The 17,500-nt window shown below is 44.3% G+C and overlaps 1 protein-coding gene across 3 annotated transcripts in view; it reads right to left on the bottom strand.

The window, feature by feature from the left end:
* LOC135106959 (eyes absent homolog 2-like) overlaps positions 1-17,500 on the bottom strand; it is an 83,815-nt gene that overhangs the window by 15,709 nt on the left and 50,606 nt on the right. For 2 of the 3 annotated variants that reach the window (XM_064016439.1, XM_064016437.1), the window contains 3 exons: positions 17,277-17,499; positions 16,592-16,648; positions 12,723-12,874 (listed from right to left, as the gene is read on the bottom strand). In XM_064016439.1, the coding sequence (XP_063872509.1) occupies positions 12,723-12,874; positions 16,592-16,648; positions 17,277-17,499 (432 nt within the window). The remainder of the gene's footprint in view (positions 1-12,722; positions 12,875-16,591; positions 16,649-17,276; position 17,500) is intronic. The other variant, XM_064016438.1, reaches the window with a different exon arrangement.

The following is a 17,500-nucleotide window of genomic DNA, read 5'->3' as shown; positions in this document are numbered from 1 at the left end:
GTGGAAAAAAAAATATATAGAACATACGAAGATGCGATGAATAATAAAAAAAAAAGTAACAATTTCTAGAGGAAGAGGAGAGGGAGGGAGTGGCTGTGGAGACAACATGTGACGCTACTGGTAAGTGAAGGAGAATTAATGGTTGTAACAAGAGAGAGAGAGAGAGAGAGAGAGAGAGAGAGAGAGAGAGAGAGAGAGAGAGAGAGAGAGAGAGAGAGAGAGTACAAAGGATAACAAGAGATTTCACACACACCAACATATCCTCAGGTCCTTACAAAACTACTGGACTCAATTAAAATAACAATATTAAAGAGAGAGAGAGAGAGAGAGAGAGAGAGAGAGAGAGAGAGAGAGAGAGAGAGAGAGAGAGAGAGAGAGAGAGAGAGAGAGAGAGGTGTAATCTACAGCCACTTTGGTTCATAAAGAGTATAAATGCTTGGTGCACAAATGTAGTGTATATAAAGGTGAAGACACGTGTGAAGCAAAGCCAGAATGAACCCTAAGACGAGGACAAGAAGAAAACAGCTAATTTCAACAACTCCATGAATAAAACAAGGAAGGAGATCGCTAGGACCCGTTGGAAAAAACTTATCCCGAACCAATTACTGAAATGAACTGAACCGAAGACGTAGGAGCACCACAACACAATAGAGAAGGGAGATCCGTCACCGCATGGTTAAGACAACACAGTACGACAGCTGGGAGGGAGGGATGCACCACGCGGCACTGCTGACTGGTTAGCTTATTGCGGGGGGCAGTGCCAGCCAGCCAGCAGCCATTCACGAGAGAGAGAGAGAGAGAGAGAGAGAGAGAGAGAGAGAGAGAGAGAGAGAGAGAGAGAGAGAGAGGACCATATTCTGAAACACTTCTGGCCGCACCTCCAACTACTTTCAAAAACGCTCTAGTAGTTGAAATCAGGAGGATTTCTAAGGTTGCTTTTATGGTTCTAGTGACAGATTTATAAGGTTTCTACATTTATTAACAATAGAAACACTCATGAGAACTCGGCTGATCAGCCCTGTGACCTTTTAAAGTAGTCGTGGTGAGAGATTAAAACGTTTTTGAAGACGGCCCGGGGAGAGAGAGAGAGAGAGAGGAGAGAGAGGAGAGAGAGAGGAGAGAGAGAGAGAGAGAGAGAGAGAGAGAGAGAGATTAGAAGACAAAACAAAAGAGAAGAAAATGCCTGGCCACCTCCCACCCACTTGTTAACGAAAATCCGCCCTCTTCCCTCAGCTGCCCAACCTCTCCCACACACTCCCCTGTCTGTTCCTCTCACAACACTACATACACTGACTTAGAGAACGTCATAATCCCTCCAGACGGGTAACACTTCAATGCGTTTCTTTATTGTTTTTTATTGTTGTTATTGCTATTATTATTAGTGAGATATCCACTGTAACAAGTGAAATAAAGATCGACCTAAGCTTTCAGCTACTCTAGGTGTGGGTAAAGTAAGGTTAGATCTGGTTAAATAAGGATAAATTAGGTTAGGTTAGATTAGGATAGGAAAGGTTAGGTTAGATTAGGATGAGTTGGGTTAAGAAAGGATGGGTTACATCACATAAGGTTTGGGTGGGTTAGAATGAGTAACGGAACATATCCTAGCTGGTTAGTTAAGAGTATAATAGTTTTAGGATAGGATAGGTTAGATATAAATTAAGTAACCTGACCTAACGTCTCCCAGTACATCATAAAAATACCAGGGACAGCTGATCTTAACGTAGCCCGAGAGACCCTTCTAACAGGGAAGGGAAGGAGAGGGACGTGATGTCGCGACCCTAACCTTACATCATGACGCTCCTGGTCAGGCACTGATTATTTAGGTTCTCACTGGGACTATTCTTAAAGGTCACAGAGATAAGAACATAAGAGCATAAAAAAATAAGGGAAGCTACTAGAAGCCATCAGGCCTACACGTGGCAGTTCCTGTAAGAAACACACCTACATACTTACACTTATCATCCTTATCCATAAATTTGTCCAATCTTCTTTTAAAGCTCCGTAATGACTAGCCGTGTTTTCTCAGGTTGCATTAGATACTTTGAGACGCTTTGGCTTTTTCATAAGACTTCTTTTTACTTATCTATTATTTCCCAAGACCAGGGACAGATTAACTCTTTGAATTCTAAATGTGACTATTCTTTTAAAAAACACAGAAATTAATAGTCGTATTAGTGTAAGCATTTTGAAGTTCTTTTGACAGTAATTATAAATAGATTATTTCGAAAGGCAACGGAGATGGTTAGCTATGTTTTCGTGAGTGTTCTTTACCACTATCAGAAAGAATCCATGTTAAATTATCACTTGAATCATGGAAACATCCTTGAAGACGAACAAGTGTTTGGGAGTTGGGAAAGGAAGGGGAGGGGATGGGAGGGGGAGGGAAAGGCTAGACATGCATGGGAGGGAGGCGGAGTTGGTGGGGAGGGGAGAAGAGATAAGGGTCACTATTTCTGGGTGTTTGGTCAGAAACACAACAACCATTAATCTAAACCTACGTCGGCCCCTACTTGAGGTTATCACCTTATCTTAACACCCATTACTCAGCCCGGGAGGAGGAGGAGGAGGAGGAGGAGGAGGAGGAGGAGAACCACATGAAATTAACATAACCAGCAATATATTTACATTATTAACTGACAATATTTTCCTTGCTAATCACGATTTTATACCATTGTGACTCTCTCTCTCTCTCTCTCTCTCTCTCTCTCTCTCTCTCTCTCTCTCTCTCTCTCTCTCTCTCTCTCTCTCTTCCTGTTTCTGGTGTTCTGCCTCGTCCACTCACATCTACTCCGTTGTTCCCCACGATAACGCCACGGGTGTCAAATCGTGACTGATGAGGAATTGTGGCTGTGCGTTTCCTTAGGTGCTTCGCTAATGAGGAGGACAAGGAGGAGGAGGAGGAGGAGGAGGAGGAGGAGGAGGAGGAGGAGGAGGAGGAGGAGGAGGAGGAGGAGAAGGAGGAGGAGGAGGAAAGATTGGAGGAGCAACAAGAAATATATCATGTGAAGTACTTATCATGACAACTGGATACATGCATTTTTTTTCTGAACCTTCCTCCTCACACACACACACACACACACACACACACACACGGCTCCATTTTCTCACAACTTCACTCAAACAACATGTAATTTATGTCTCTCTCTCTCTCTCTCTCTCTCTCTCTCTCTGCTACAATCAACCACTTAGCAAGGATAGTGTACACTTGCTTGGTTAAAGTAAAATCCTGTTTACCTTCAAATGATGTCCGACCTCATTCTGCTATAATAATAATAATAATAATAATAATAATAATAATAATAATAATGATAATAATAATAATAATAATAATGAAAATTGATCACTCAATCAATCAAACAATCAATCAATAATAATAATCACATCTCTACGTGTTTTCAGTCAGGAGACATCAACAACTATTACTACAACAGCTACAAATATTACAATTCATAACATCACAAGCCCACACTTACACCTCCCACTTCTCTCCTACATACTCCATCACATTTTCTCCCCCTCCTTCCATTCCCTCTATCCTTGTCACTCTTTATAGTAGCGTCTTAACCTTTTTTCTCCACCACGCTCTTCTCTCTTCCTTCTCCTGACCCTCTTCCCTCCCACTTTAATGACTCCCAAAATAACCTCCTCCCCTACTACCATAAAAAAATCAGAGGAGCAACAGGGTGGGAGGGGACGAGGAAAGAGGGGAAGGTAGGAGGCGGCAGGAGAAAAGGAGAAGAAAGAAGGACGAAGGCAGTGGTAGCAAGAAACGAGGCAGGAGGGAGGAACGGGAGAGGAAAAGAGGGAGTGAGGGAGGAATGGACAAGGAGGGATGGAGAGAAAGGTTAAGGAAGGAGGGAGGTGGGAGGAGGAGGGAGAAGACACCGGTTCCTTCTCCAATGGACTGCCAGTGATATGTAAACAGACAAGTGATCGGAAGCTACGGCGCCACAATACTGGTCTGTGTTGGAACTTGGTTGTGGCCTGAGGTGAATGTGGTGATGTCCCGTTTTCTTTCAGTTGACTCTCTCTCTCTCTCTCTCTCTCTCTCTCTCTCTCTCTCTCTCTCTCTCTCTCTCTCTCTATGACCACTTGAGAGCTTTCCTTCCTCGCATCATCCTTTTCCTCAATCGCTGTCCCATTTTTCTTTAGTTCACTTCTCGTTTTCTTTCTGCAGCTATTACTCATCCTCCGTGTTTGCTGTGCACCGTGAACATAATTTGTCACTTCGCTATCTGTGTTCTCAAACGTTTCGGCGTCTCATCTCGACTACTTTTACCAGGCTTTATGATTCTGGCGGTAGTTTAGTAAGAATTCTGTATCACCAATGGAGAAAAAGCTGTCAGAACTGTAACAGTCATCTTTGTGGCCTGTGAAGGTAAGAGTGGTCCGTATGGAAGCCTAAACCTTTTTAAAATAGAGAACAGGGTTGTGGCAGAGCTGGAGTATGTCTGGCGGGGATCTCTGGATGCAAAATGTGAGGAAAATGACCGCTGGTTGGTTGGTTGCTTGATTGCAAGTGTAAATATTTGGCTAAGACGGTTGTGGTTCGATACTGCTTCCCCTAAACTCGGTGTAAACAGTATAACAATTTGTGCGCACGAAGAAAGAAAAAAAAGTGGCAAGTTTTTTTTTTCTGTAATCCAGTAATTCAACTGAAGAGCAGATGTTTGTGTGCTAGCGCACTTAGTTCTTGCAATACTCCGCGAAAAGACTGAAAAAAAAAAAATGGAAAGAAAAAACCATTGCCTATAATGATGGTCAGTATGACATTTTCTCTCAGCAGGGCGAGGCTGCCAGACGCACGCCTTTGAGAAACCATGAGGAAGTGTATGCTGGCGGGATCGTAACACTTGAGCGCAGGAGTGAATGGTGCCGGACACAGGTTACCATGCGTGCTCACGATCAAGAGCTGAGTGCGCATGGTGTGACTCCCAGAGGAGTCATTCGGATGTATACATTAAGGGGCAGGTCTTTGTTACCTTTGATTGTGGTTCACTTTGTGGAATAAAAGCAATATTTTCACACTTTGAGCAAACACGCGAACGCTGCACGGTGGCGTCTTTGCCTGCGCCTGGTGGTCTGTGTGTGGCAGTGGAGGGAAGGGGGAGGGAAGGCGACGGGGTGGCCAACGCGCCTCGCACTGTTTGTTATTGTTTGGGGCAGGAACAGCCGGCATAGCCTCGGACACTGCTCTGTTCTGTTTTCGTGCCTCGCTGCTTGTTCTGAATAAACGAAACCTGCTTAAACCTGACAAAACAAATAAAAAGGGTCAACTTGTCAAGACACATGTAATGTGCAGATGCCTCTGATACACACTGGCTAGGAAGCAAACTGTAATTGATGCAAGCTGAGCAGAACATTACATTGCCTTGTCCTCCTGACACATACATGTACGCCTTGATGTAACTGTGAGCCGGCCTTAACAAGCACCACGGTACACGAGATTCGAATGGGGGATTTCCATTCTATTCGTTTCCAGGGCAGAATGAAGGAACCATTTGTTCCTGCTCAGAAAGAAGATATCGTGACTGCTAGAGAGTTTTTGTTAATGAAGTGATGCACCGAAGTATACATACGAACACAGTGAAAGCAAACACACACACACACACACACACACACACACACACACACACACACACACACACACACACACACGCACACACACACACACACGACAAAGGAGGAAGAGGGGACGAAATTAACCATAACTACTGACAGTAAAGTCGTTCGGGAATTGAAAAGATGAGATGGTGGGTTATATTAGGCGACAGAAAGGAGGAGAGGGGAGGAGGAGGATGACAAGGAGACGAAAAGGACGTCTGCTGGGATGAGGGGAGGCGACGGGTAGCAGGGAGGTGGCAGGGATGGAGCAGCAAGGACGGTGGGAGGGCTGCAGGGAGAGGAAGCAAGGACGGTGGGGAGGCAGCAGGGAGAAAAGGCAAGAACGGTGGGAGGGTAGCAGGGAGAGACTAAAGGCTATGGGAGGGTGGCAGACAGGCAGAGAGTGAAGAAAAGAACGGCGGTAAAGTGTCTAGAAGGAGAGAAGAAAAAAGAAAGGAATAAAAAAAGGATGGAGAAAGAGCTGATGAAAGAAAACGTGAAGAAAACTGGGGGAAAATGGGATAAAGATTGAAGAAAAGGATGATGGAAGGAAGGAAAGCTCCCAAATAAGTGAAAGACACAAGGAGGAGGAGGAGGTAAAAGGGAAAGCTAAGAAAGAAGAAAAAGGAGAGAGAGAGAGAGAGAGAGAGAGAGAGAGAGAGAGAGAGAGAGAGAGAGAGAGAGAGAGAGAGAGAGAGAGAGAGAGAGAGAAAAGGAGGAGAACAAGCCAAGAAGAAGAAAAATAGAACAGAACATGAATGAAAATGAGTGATTTAAGGAAGACAATTCAACAGAGAACGCTCACCACCACCACCACCACCACCACCACCGCTGCGACACCAAACAAACACTCACCACCAATACAGCCATCACTTGTCCGTCACTCTGTTTATGTTTTTATGCACTTTTTCCTCGTGTTTTTTCCTACTCCATCTCTCTTCTCCTGTTTCCGCTGCGTGTATCGGCTTTCCTTGCGCCTGTTTGTCTGTCTACCTGGCTGTCTGTCTCGCAAAGCAAACACATAAACACTCACCACCACTCCAAAAGGCGACCGAGGGAAGAGTGAGGGGAGCAGGAAGGAAGGAAAGGAGCGTGGGGAAGGAGCAAGAGTGGTGGTGGAGGAGGAGGAGGAGGAGGAGGAGGAGGAGGAGGAGGAGGAGGAGGAGGGAGAGAACAGGAAGACGATGAGTAAGAGGAAATAATGAAGGCGACAGTAGTAGTAGTAGTAGTAGTAGTAGTAGTAGTAGTAGTAGTAGTAGTAGTGACAGACAAGAATGAAAACGTATTGAGTAGAATGAAAGTGAAAGTCAACTGTCTTTGTAATGCTAAATAAAAAAAAAAATAAAAAAAAGATGAAAAAAAATCCTAATGGCGGGACAAAAGCAGCAAATGGCAGGAGTGTTTATACATGCCCCCCCTCCATTATGACGACCCTCCATCCTCTCCTCACTCCCCCAGTCTCTCCTCCCCATCCCCACCTATATACTCACTCACACCCGTTCCTTTCTTTTATCTCCGCCCCCTTAACACCGACCCTTGTTCTCACTCCTCCACGACTACTTTCCTCTTTTCTACAGCTTTTTTTTTTCACACGTTTCTTAAGCAAACTAAAGGCCCTCTCATCCTCAATCTTTTTCTCTCGTATTTTTTTTTTTTCGTGTTTAGATTATACGTTGATATTTGCGGAATGGAAAGAGCGAACTAATAAACAGTATGAGATCTACGAGATCTCGTATTTTACTACGAGGTGATAAAAAAAAAAAAAACTATCCATTTATTCCAATGCGTGTTACAATTTTAAGGATTTAGCATGATATGTATAGCATTAAGTGTGAAAGTTTATTAGACAATATTACTTTACTCTGGGCGAGGACAAGGAGGAACACCATCACATCTGACAACTGACAAGCAGCCGGTTCAAGTCTACATAATGAAACCAAATTCCTGTGTGAGCGAGTGAGAGTGCAAAGGGAAGCAAGACGGACAGGTGCGGCGCGGCTCTCTGTGAGTCTGTATGTCACCTCTCAGTCTCTGCCCAAATGTACCCACATGAACAAAATACACACGCAGAAGCAAACGAGAAAAGAGAGACGCTGTATATTCGTATCTTTTCCCCGTCAGACAGCCGCCCTCACGCCTCCTCTCAGCTGCCTCTCATGTAGGTGCGAGGGGCCAAGTAGTCATTGAGTCCCTCGTGGCCAGGCAGACCCTCGGCTGTCCGATCCTCGGCGCCAAGCAAGAGGCCCACCTCGCGCCATTTATAATCGTGTTTTTGGTGGCTTGGCAGTAACGCGGCTGTCTAAGTGTGCGAGCTTTTTTGCTCATTAACGCGGTAAAGTGTCACTTGTAATTGGCACAAGAAAACGCGGGAAGCTCGCTCGTGCACACCGCCTACTAGATACTGCTGTCTGCCGCCCTCTCCACTCTGCTGGGGAGCCGTCCCCTGGTGCTGAATCTTTCTTTCCTTCTTTCTTCAATGAAACTCATCTGGCACGGTGCATTTTTACATATTACGTAGAATCTGCAAAAATACGGTAAACATCCGACTGCTGTGAGTTTTTTTTTTTCCGCTTTATAAACGATGCAGCATATTGCAAAGTGTGATGACACCTAGATGTCGATAAAACATAAACACATTAAAACGATTAACAATATCCATATCTGAAATATGTATAAATAAATAAACAATGAATAGATAATAAACAACTTCCGAAAACCGATTTCTCTGAGAATTCTAGGCCAAGACAAATTAAAAGATGGATAGATAAATAATATATATATATATATATATATATATATATATATATATATATATATATATATATATATATATATATATATATATATATATATATATATACTCAATCATGAACATCAAACCTATGCAGGGAAAATAACTACAACAAAATATTCTTAGCACTAGCACTGCATTCCTGGTACACAAGCACATTCCGATACCAGCAGAGACAGAGGCAACATAACTAGGCAGGGTCACTACGAGCAGGAATGATCAGTCTTCTTGGCGGAACGGAAGATAAGCGTGTTGCAGAGGCCAACAGGAGGGAGTGGGCAGGGGTGCAGAGGTGAGCGCGTGGTGTGATGTGTTGAGTTGGCAGATGTACGCATTTTAACGACCTGACTGTATCAATGTAAACTTTCTGATATTGTTTCTGTTTCCACATTCTGCTGATAAGTCAATCGTTACTTAATTCATCGAGTAGATTTTACCATTCCGTGTCATTCAGTAGTTGAACTTAGCCCGCAATTCTAGAATACTTAAAAGAAAAAAAAATACGGCTTACCTGTCGGTTCAATTTGAAAAAAAAATAAAAATAAATAAACTGATGTTACATAGCATTCCTTCAAGAAAAGACATTTTTTTTTTCGGTAGTTACCATTTACGTAAGTCAAACTGTCTTGTTGGGTTTGTGTGCGGGACTATAATGAAGTTACTGGCTGAGGATTGGTTAATATAATCCTGGAAGGTGGAAGTGGTGAAGCTGCCCCGTTATAAAGTTGAGTTAAGACAGGCTACTTAAAAGTGCCTTTGTATTCTCAGAAGTTTTGGAGTGTGATCTCGACCTTTTTATAACAGGCTCTCGTGGAAATCATCAGGATTTTCACGGGTGTTCCCATGGTTGTAAGATAGTTTAACAAGGATTCTACACAGTCAGTAGGAAAAACATCCATGAGAACCCGGATAATTATCTTTACTCGTATAACCTTTGAAAAATAGTCCTTAAGAGAGACCAAAATGTTTAGAAATACAGACAACAGTATGATATCTGTGACAATGGTGGTCAGATTTCATGGAGCGTGGCGAGGAGAGAGCTGGGTAATGAGAGGCACGGCGGGGCATCCTTCCGTGGCACTTTCCGAAATGTTACGAGGCTGACCATTACTGTGCTTCGCGTGTCCAAGATGATGGCCACGAAGCACACACTCCCGCCCCTCATGAACTTCCTCTGCCTCCCCAATAACAGTCCCCTCCCTCGCCCTCCCTGAAACCACAACCTGGGACGACGCCACGAGTCTCCTCCAACTCCTCCTTAAAAATAAAAGTGTGGAAATCGAAGGAGAGTCTGTGGTCGCCTGGGTCAGTTCCTCGCCATCTTTCTCGTTGCAATATGATGCCCAACATGGCGAGTGAAAAGTGTGCCACTTATCTTTGCATCCTCCACTGCTGATGGCTGGAGGAGGCGGTTTGAATTTTTGTTCAGCTTTCAAAAAAGGGAGAAAAAAAAAGTTCTGCGAACCTACTTATCTCGTTTAGCTGACTCATGGTGTCTAGTGCCTCAAGCATTAATTTAAAATGACAAAAAGTTACTATTCTTTAACGTTCCATTAAGGAAAAATAAAAACAAATTATGATCGCTACGAAAAGTAAAAACAACAATAACATCTGGCAGGGCATAAAGTCCAAACAAGATGCAACACACACACACACACACACACACACACACACACACACACACACACACACACACACACACACACACACACACCTGCAACCCTGCCGCGAGGAACAGCTCGTGAAACAACCACAACATCAACAAAGACAAAAAGCAGAAGCGCAGGGCTACTTTAGTCTCTCCCTCCGGTATTCACTCAGCGACCATTTGTCAACAGCTTCCCGTGTCACCTCGTTCCCGTTCTCTAAAAGCAAGTCTTCTCGTCATGGGTTTTGCATGAGGCCCAGTGGCGGGGTGCACGTGTGGCGAGTGAGTGACAGGCGAGGACATATGACTGACAGGTGAAGACGTCTGGTCAGGGTGAAGCAGGTGACGGTGGATGGTCGTAGTGAAGATCGAAGGAAGAGCCAAGTGTGAATAAATAAGGACCATATTCTGAAACACTTCAGCGCCGCACTTCCACTATTTTTAAAAGGTTCTGGTTGAGTAGATAGAAAAAAGATAGAGGACTTTTGTGAAATCATATACACAAATGTTTGAAGTGCTCTTTTCTGATATCAATAGGAAGTGAAACGCCATCCGTGTGAAATTAGTCATTCATTTTGTACGTTGCTGTTTAACGTAACTAGCAATGCAATGAATCTCGTGAGGAGGCTGAACGACAAATTACAACAATGACAGTCTTGCGGAGTTGAATTTCCCTTCAAGTATACACATATCTCAGTGAAGCGAAGCCTTGCTGCAGGACCACTGACGCGCACTCAGAAGTGTGAATGGCGAACCGGTGCCACTAAAGATGAAACAACGACAATGTAAATCAAACTGCAGGGAAACTAAGTTACTTTTTATTTGTCGTGGACGGACATATTTTATATCTACGGGAAATCCTAGACCCAGATTATGGAACAACCCATTCCTTCAAGAACCTTGTCGAGTAGAAAATTGTATAATTCATTCTGAAACTCTAAACACCAAGAACCGTCGTCTTTACCGCTGTGTGTTTTCATAAGGACTATTTTCAAAGACTACAGTAATGATATGTCGGGTTGTCGCGAATTTTTTCTCCCATATAATAATACAGAATATTCGCTGAACTAGAATCATGAAAACACCTCTGAAAATCCCAAACAACACCAAATGAAAGTCCGTTAGCACTTCTTGGGACAAAGGGCAGAAACATTTGAGAACACAGTCCCATAACGCCAAACTGTCAGCATTCCCAACTCTCTCAAAACGCAACCCACCCAGCATAACCCAAACATACACCCAAGACAACGCGAACAACTGGGACAGATTACCACCCTCACGCATAACCGTCAGTCAGTTCCTGTGGTACTAAATGACATTCCCACGCCGCCATTCTTGGGACCACATTCTGAAACACTTCTGCGCCACACCTCCATTACTAACAAAAGGATAGTTGAAATGACAGGTTTTTAGGGCTGTTTTCTAAGGTTCAATTGAGAGACTGACAAGATTTCTACATTATTAACAGGAGAAACACTCTTGAAAACCCAACTGATCATCTCTGTGACCTTTGAAGATAGTCGTGATAAGAGAGCAAAGCGTTTCAGAATAAGGGCCTAAAAGTGAAGGTGGATGGTCGTAGTGGAGATCGAAGGAAGAGCCAAGTGTGAATAAATAAGGACTAAGAAATACCACCAAATTAAACCATGACGGTCTTATAGGAACTTTAAGAACCACCACCCGCAGTCGGTCCTCCAGTGCTGGGCCAGATCAACGAAGCATCTTGCCACCGAGAGAGCGATGTCGATGTTATCAGGCAAGTTAAGCAATTAGGAGTTAAAGGGCTTTTTATCGAGTGACTGAGAGGGAGAGGGGAGAGCGATGAGGGAGACAGGGAAGGGAGCAATGGAAGGGGAAGGAGCGGGAGAAGAGGGAGGGGAGTAAATGAGGAAGATGTAGGAGATGGTAAAGAAACACACAAAGAAAGAGCTAAAGGAAAAAAAGGAAGTAAGAAAAGAACAGGAATAGAGGGATGCAACAAGAAAACGATGATAAAGAATGCACCACAGAGAGAGAGAGAGAGAGAGAGAGAGAGAGAGAGAGAGAGAGAGAGAGAGAGAGAGAGTTTGTCACATTATTAGCGTGATGGAGAAGGGAGGGAGAGGGGAAGAGGGAGCAGGACTGGGGGGACGGGATTGGAAGATCAGTGATGGGAGGGAGGGGAGGGGAGGGGAGGGTATGGCGGTGTCCGTGGGGATAGGAGAGGGTAGGTTCGGCAAGCCACCATGATGGATGAAGGGGAGGGAGATGGAGGGAGGGAGTAATGGGTGGATGGAGGAAAGGAGAGGATGAAGATGAAGAAGAGGGATCAGAGAAGAGTAAAGAAAAGAACGGTTTGGTACGGAACGTTGATATGACTGCAGTGAATGATAGAGTTTTGGAAGGACATTGAACTTCTTGAGAGAGAGAGAGAGAGAGAGAGAGAGAGAGAGAGAGAGAGAGAGAGAGAGAGAGAGAGAGAGAGAGAGAGAGAGAGAGAGAGAGAGATACGAATAAGAAAATTACAATATGAATATGAAAAAAGAAAACATTAACTTCGTCTTTTCTATCCTATGCTACAAAGTTAAGTGACTGCAGTACAAAAATAAATGTTTACAAGTTCCTAAGTCACTAAGGGAACAGTTTTATCAAGCAGTGAAAGAGTTCAAGGAGACAAACACTTGACAAACAAACACTCACTTTGCCAAACGTCCTGGCGTACGTGCCGGTGAGGAGGGAGTGGAAGATGATGATGGTCTCGTCCAGGTCCCAGATGTAGACCCGCTCCACCTTGTTCTCGGGATCTGGGGACGGGTTGCTACGCCTTGACCTGCCGTTTCGCGCCCTTGAGGCTGAGGAGGAGAGGGTGACGCTTAGTGTAAAAGAGACTGGTCCAAGTAGAGAATGGGTGTGTGGAGAAGGAAATATGTAGGGGAGGATTCAGGGATGGGAGGTGACTGACTGCAAAAGGGAAAATGTAAGGGGCGTGCTCGAAAAAAAGATAAGTTTGACACAAAAGGAAGGAGACTGGTCGAAGTAAAGCGTGTGGATGTGTGAAGAAAATGTATAGGGAGGAAATGAGATTCAGGGATGAGAGGCGACTGACTGTAAAGGGAAAAATATAAGAGGCGTGTTAGGAAAAGATGACCTATACTGTATGTAGAGATGACACAAAACGAAGGAGAATGATTCAAGTAAAGTGTGTGTGTGTGTGTGTGTGTGTGTGTGTGTGTGTGTGTGTGTGTGTGTGTGTGTGTGTGTGTGTGTCCAGGAGAATGTAAGGGAGAAGGTGAATGACTTTAAAGGGAAAAAAAAAAAAAATGTAAGACGAGATGTGTAAAGAGGTGACATAAAAGTAATTCAAAGGAGGATGAGAGAACAGCAAACATCAGCAAAACAAATGTGACAATTTGTAGTCATTTACACCATCTAATCTACAGTAAGACATGAGGAAATGCATGTAAAGGAGTAAGACGTAATATAAGGAAGAAAAAGGAAAGCGTGAGTAAGAGTAGGAGTAGGAACTTAAATCTAAGGAGCGAGGAAAGTCTAAGATGAGACTGAAATTGAGCAGAGTGAATGAATGGGACGAACGAGTGAGGATAAGGGGATAGTTAACGTGATGGGCATTGAGGGAGTAGGGACGTTAGTGGTGCTGGAAGAAAGCTGAGGGTGAAGATGACGAAGGTAGTGTTGTTAGTGGTGGTGCTTGTAAGGGACGGGAAGCAGTAGAGGAAGGTAGGGACACTAGATTAACAAGGAACTGAAGTGACGTGGAACAAGAATATTGAAGAACTGAAGAAGGTATGAGTGTGAGAGAGGTGTACGGCCGGGTTGTAGATAAAGACAGTGGAGTGGAGAGGAAGTACAAGTGATGAGAGGAAGAGGCACTAGAGTAACAAGGAGTGGAAGTGACAAGGAGTGAGAGTGGTGGAGTGGCGTGTAAGGAGATGAAGTGTGAGAGGCTGTTAGGTGAGGTGTCGATGTGAATGAAGTAGAGAATAATAACTAAAGTAGAACAGGAACAACAATACTGATGAAGACGAGAAAATGTATAAAGGAGGTAAAGAAGAAAAAAAAACACATACAGCTCACTAAATAGCAATACATGGAGAGAATAACAACAATACCCACTGTAGAATAAGAACAACATTGATATAAACAAGGAATAGTGAACAGAAAAAAAAAAAAGATGAAGCACAAGAAGAAAGACTACAAAAATAACCACAGCAGAATAGGAACAGCACTGACACAAAGGAGGAACAGTAAACAGTGCAGAAAAAAACAGATAACAGCACACTCAGAAGACCATCAGAAACGCGAACAAACGAGAGGGCGGTGAAGCCACTTAAAAGCCGGCCAGGAAAGCTGCAAGACAACCAACCACGCATTCGCAACCCTCCCTCCGCTGCTCACAGGGAAGGAAAGCCTTGTGAAAATACACCATACGAGGAAAATTAATTCGAAAACATCAATAATAAAAAAAAAAAAAATGTAATCAGTTTAATCCGTAATAGAATACGCGCGCAAGTTTTTATTTATGTTTGGAATGTTTAATGGAAAAATATTGAGATGAATGAACAAAGCAGATTAGCCAGGGAAACACGAGAGCATAGTAAGGCGTCTCTGAGAGGTTTGCAACCCACGCTGAGGCACCACGTACGGCCAACCCACCAAACATCTCGCCGCCGCCTCTCAAACTCCCGCCGATGTGGGTCTTCAGGCATTATACCGCAACCCCTGAAAACTTGCGGCGAAGCTCCGGAACCGAATTAAACGCACAAACGAGCCAGACAAGTTTGGAACATCTTAAACGATTAGGAAGCCTCACAGTGACCAGAGTTGTGAAATGTTGCCAGCACGCGGGGAAAGCGGAGAAGAGTGCAAGGAAATCAGTGCATGCAGAGGCACCGCCACTGTCCCTGGTTGCTGCAGTGACGTGTTGAAATAGCGTTCTTCAGAGGCGAGGTTTGATTATACTTTATTTTTCAGTTCATCAATTGCGTGACAGTTTTTAGCGTGAAGGTATGCCTATAAAACTCTGGTTGTTGTTTCATTGTGTAGATAATCGCAACAGAGAGAGAGAGAGAGAGAGAGAGAGAGAGAGAGAGAGAGAGAGAGAGAGAGAGAGAGAGAGAGAGAGAGAGAGAGAATGTATTTCCTATCACACATACTTCTAATCAAATGCTCTAGTGCTCACTGGGGATATAAGAAAAGTATGTAATGGAGTAGACTGGACAAGTTTATGGTTATCGTCAGTTACATTCTTATCGAAATCCTATCTTTAATGCAGAGAGCAGTGCTTGGGTCCAACACGCTCCATGAGGAAGGTGGGGCTCTATTCTTTAACCTTCCATTGACTGGTATCTGCCTCACCCTTCCTCCACCATATCAGAGACACATCTTCCTTCAACTGCCACCTCTTTACACTAGCTAAAAGTTACAAAACCTATTCTTTCATCCCGTTCTCTTTTTTGCAGGAGCTTGTAAAAATTTCGTACTCAGTGCCGTAAACTGTTGCATATCGCGATTATAAAAAAGAGGTGGTGGACAGATTCGGGGTTAATGTCTAGGAATGCGCCGCTGCTCAAAGAAATTCTGGTCCCGACTGGTGAGAGGTGTGAGCCGGAACTTCAGGCTAAACTTTGCCACTTCGAAGCACTTTGTATGATTAACTGCGCAGTACAAGAGTATTGAGAGAGAGAGAGAGAGAGAGAGAGAGAGAGAGAGAGAGAGAGAGAGAATCTTTTCACATGAACCTCCTCCTATACCGATCCATTTTTCACTCCTTTCATCGAGGTATGTTGGCTGTATCCGCTCCCGTGTATGTAGTACAGACACTCCCTCAGGTGGACTCTCAGTAACATAAACACTAACCTTTCTTCTGCGTACACAAGGGTCTCCTCTCACGCCCCGCCCGCCAGCCCTGCACAAGTCCCGACTCCTCTTCTCACCAGCCAGCCTCCCTTGCTCACACTTGCTCTCTTATCTACCCCTGACCCGGCACACTTGAACTCATCCACGAACTCAAGCGTCTCTCTAGCCTCACAAGATATACAAGACGTAATTGCAATAATAGGGGGGTGGGAAATGGAAGAGATTAGGAAAACAAAACAAAGGAGAATAATCTGATCCATGTGTTGTGTACTATACTGAGATTGACAAAGTCTTCTGTGAGGACGAAATGTAAAATGTGGTGAGTGTAGGAGTAGTGTCCCCAAGTGTTTCGTGGTTACTGTGATTTTCAAGGGTGTCTTCATGATCGTGGCAATAGTTCAACGAGGACTCTGCATCATCCGTTGGAAAAACACTAATGAAAACCCAAGTACTGATCACTGTGCCCCTTGTAAACAATCCTAATGAAAGCCTACAACGTTTAAGAGTAAGGGAAATAAGATTTGTTGTTTTACAAGGGTGTCTTCATGATTCCAACGATAGTTTAACAAAGAGTCTAAGTGGAAAAAAGGAAATCCGGGAACCCACCTACTGATCACTATGAACTTTGCAAAATCATAATGAAACTCTAAAGCGTTGAAAGATAAGAGGGATAACATGAGGGGATGACTAACCTGTATCTTTGAGCGGCGACGAGGGGCTGTCCACTCCCTGGAATCCGCCGGGCTCTGCTGTAAGGAACAATGTTCACTCGTGAGGAGAGGAATGCATTTGCAGAACCTTCACCAAACCATGCATCCCTGTAAATTCCCTGCCAATGATAAATATAAGCCTGTTTGTCCTCTCCCAGTGTAGCCACCGCCTAACATCCAAACATCATTTGTCAACCCCGTCAACACCCGCCAACCCTGTCAATAAACCACCATACATCCTATACCACCCTCTCACCTGTCAATAACAACCACACACTCCGTCAGCCGCCTTCCTGATGAAGCAAGCGCCACAGGAGCATAATGGCTTGGAGGCGAAGGTGTTGCCAGTGAAGAATATTCAGATTCATCCCTAACTCTCGACAAAGTAGTTATGAAGAGAAGTCAACACAGTATATGAGATAATCCTGCACATAAAACGCAACCCCTCTCTTGCCTCTATCAAAAACTAAGCAGTCAACACTACAACAAAACCCCATGTAACTGAAATAATATACGTCTGCATAAGAGCTAATACATTTTTTTCTTTTTTTTTTATGTAAGAAGGCACTGGCTAAGGACACCAAAAAAGAAGGAAAGAACTGAGGTGCCAGTCCCCAAGAGAAAGACGAAAACTGCAGCACACCGTTTTGGAACCACCAGTACTCACGTTCGATAGGCAGTGTGAGCTGGTAGGTGGTGGGGTTGGGCGTGGAGGGCGCCGCGGTAGGTAGGCCAGAGGTGAGTCCGTTAGAGGCAGTGGCAACGGAGGAGGGGGACGAGGCGGACGAGGAGCCCATGTAACCATAGCTCTGTCCGTAGTAGTAACCTCCCGCCGCCGCCGCCGCCGCCTGCCCCGCGTACGCCGCCGAGTAGTAAGCGGAGTCCAGGCCC

This window comes from Scylla paramamosain, chromosome 14 (assembly GCF_035594125.1).
Source record: "Scylla paramamosain isolate STU-SP2022 chromosome 14, ASM3559412v1, whole genome shotgun sequence".
Classification (NCBI taxonomy): domain Eukaryota; kingdom Metazoa; phylum Arthropoda; class Malacostraca; order Decapoda; family Portunidae; genus Scylla; species Scylla paramamosain.
This window is presented reverse-complemented; position numbering and strand designations above follow the sequence as displayed.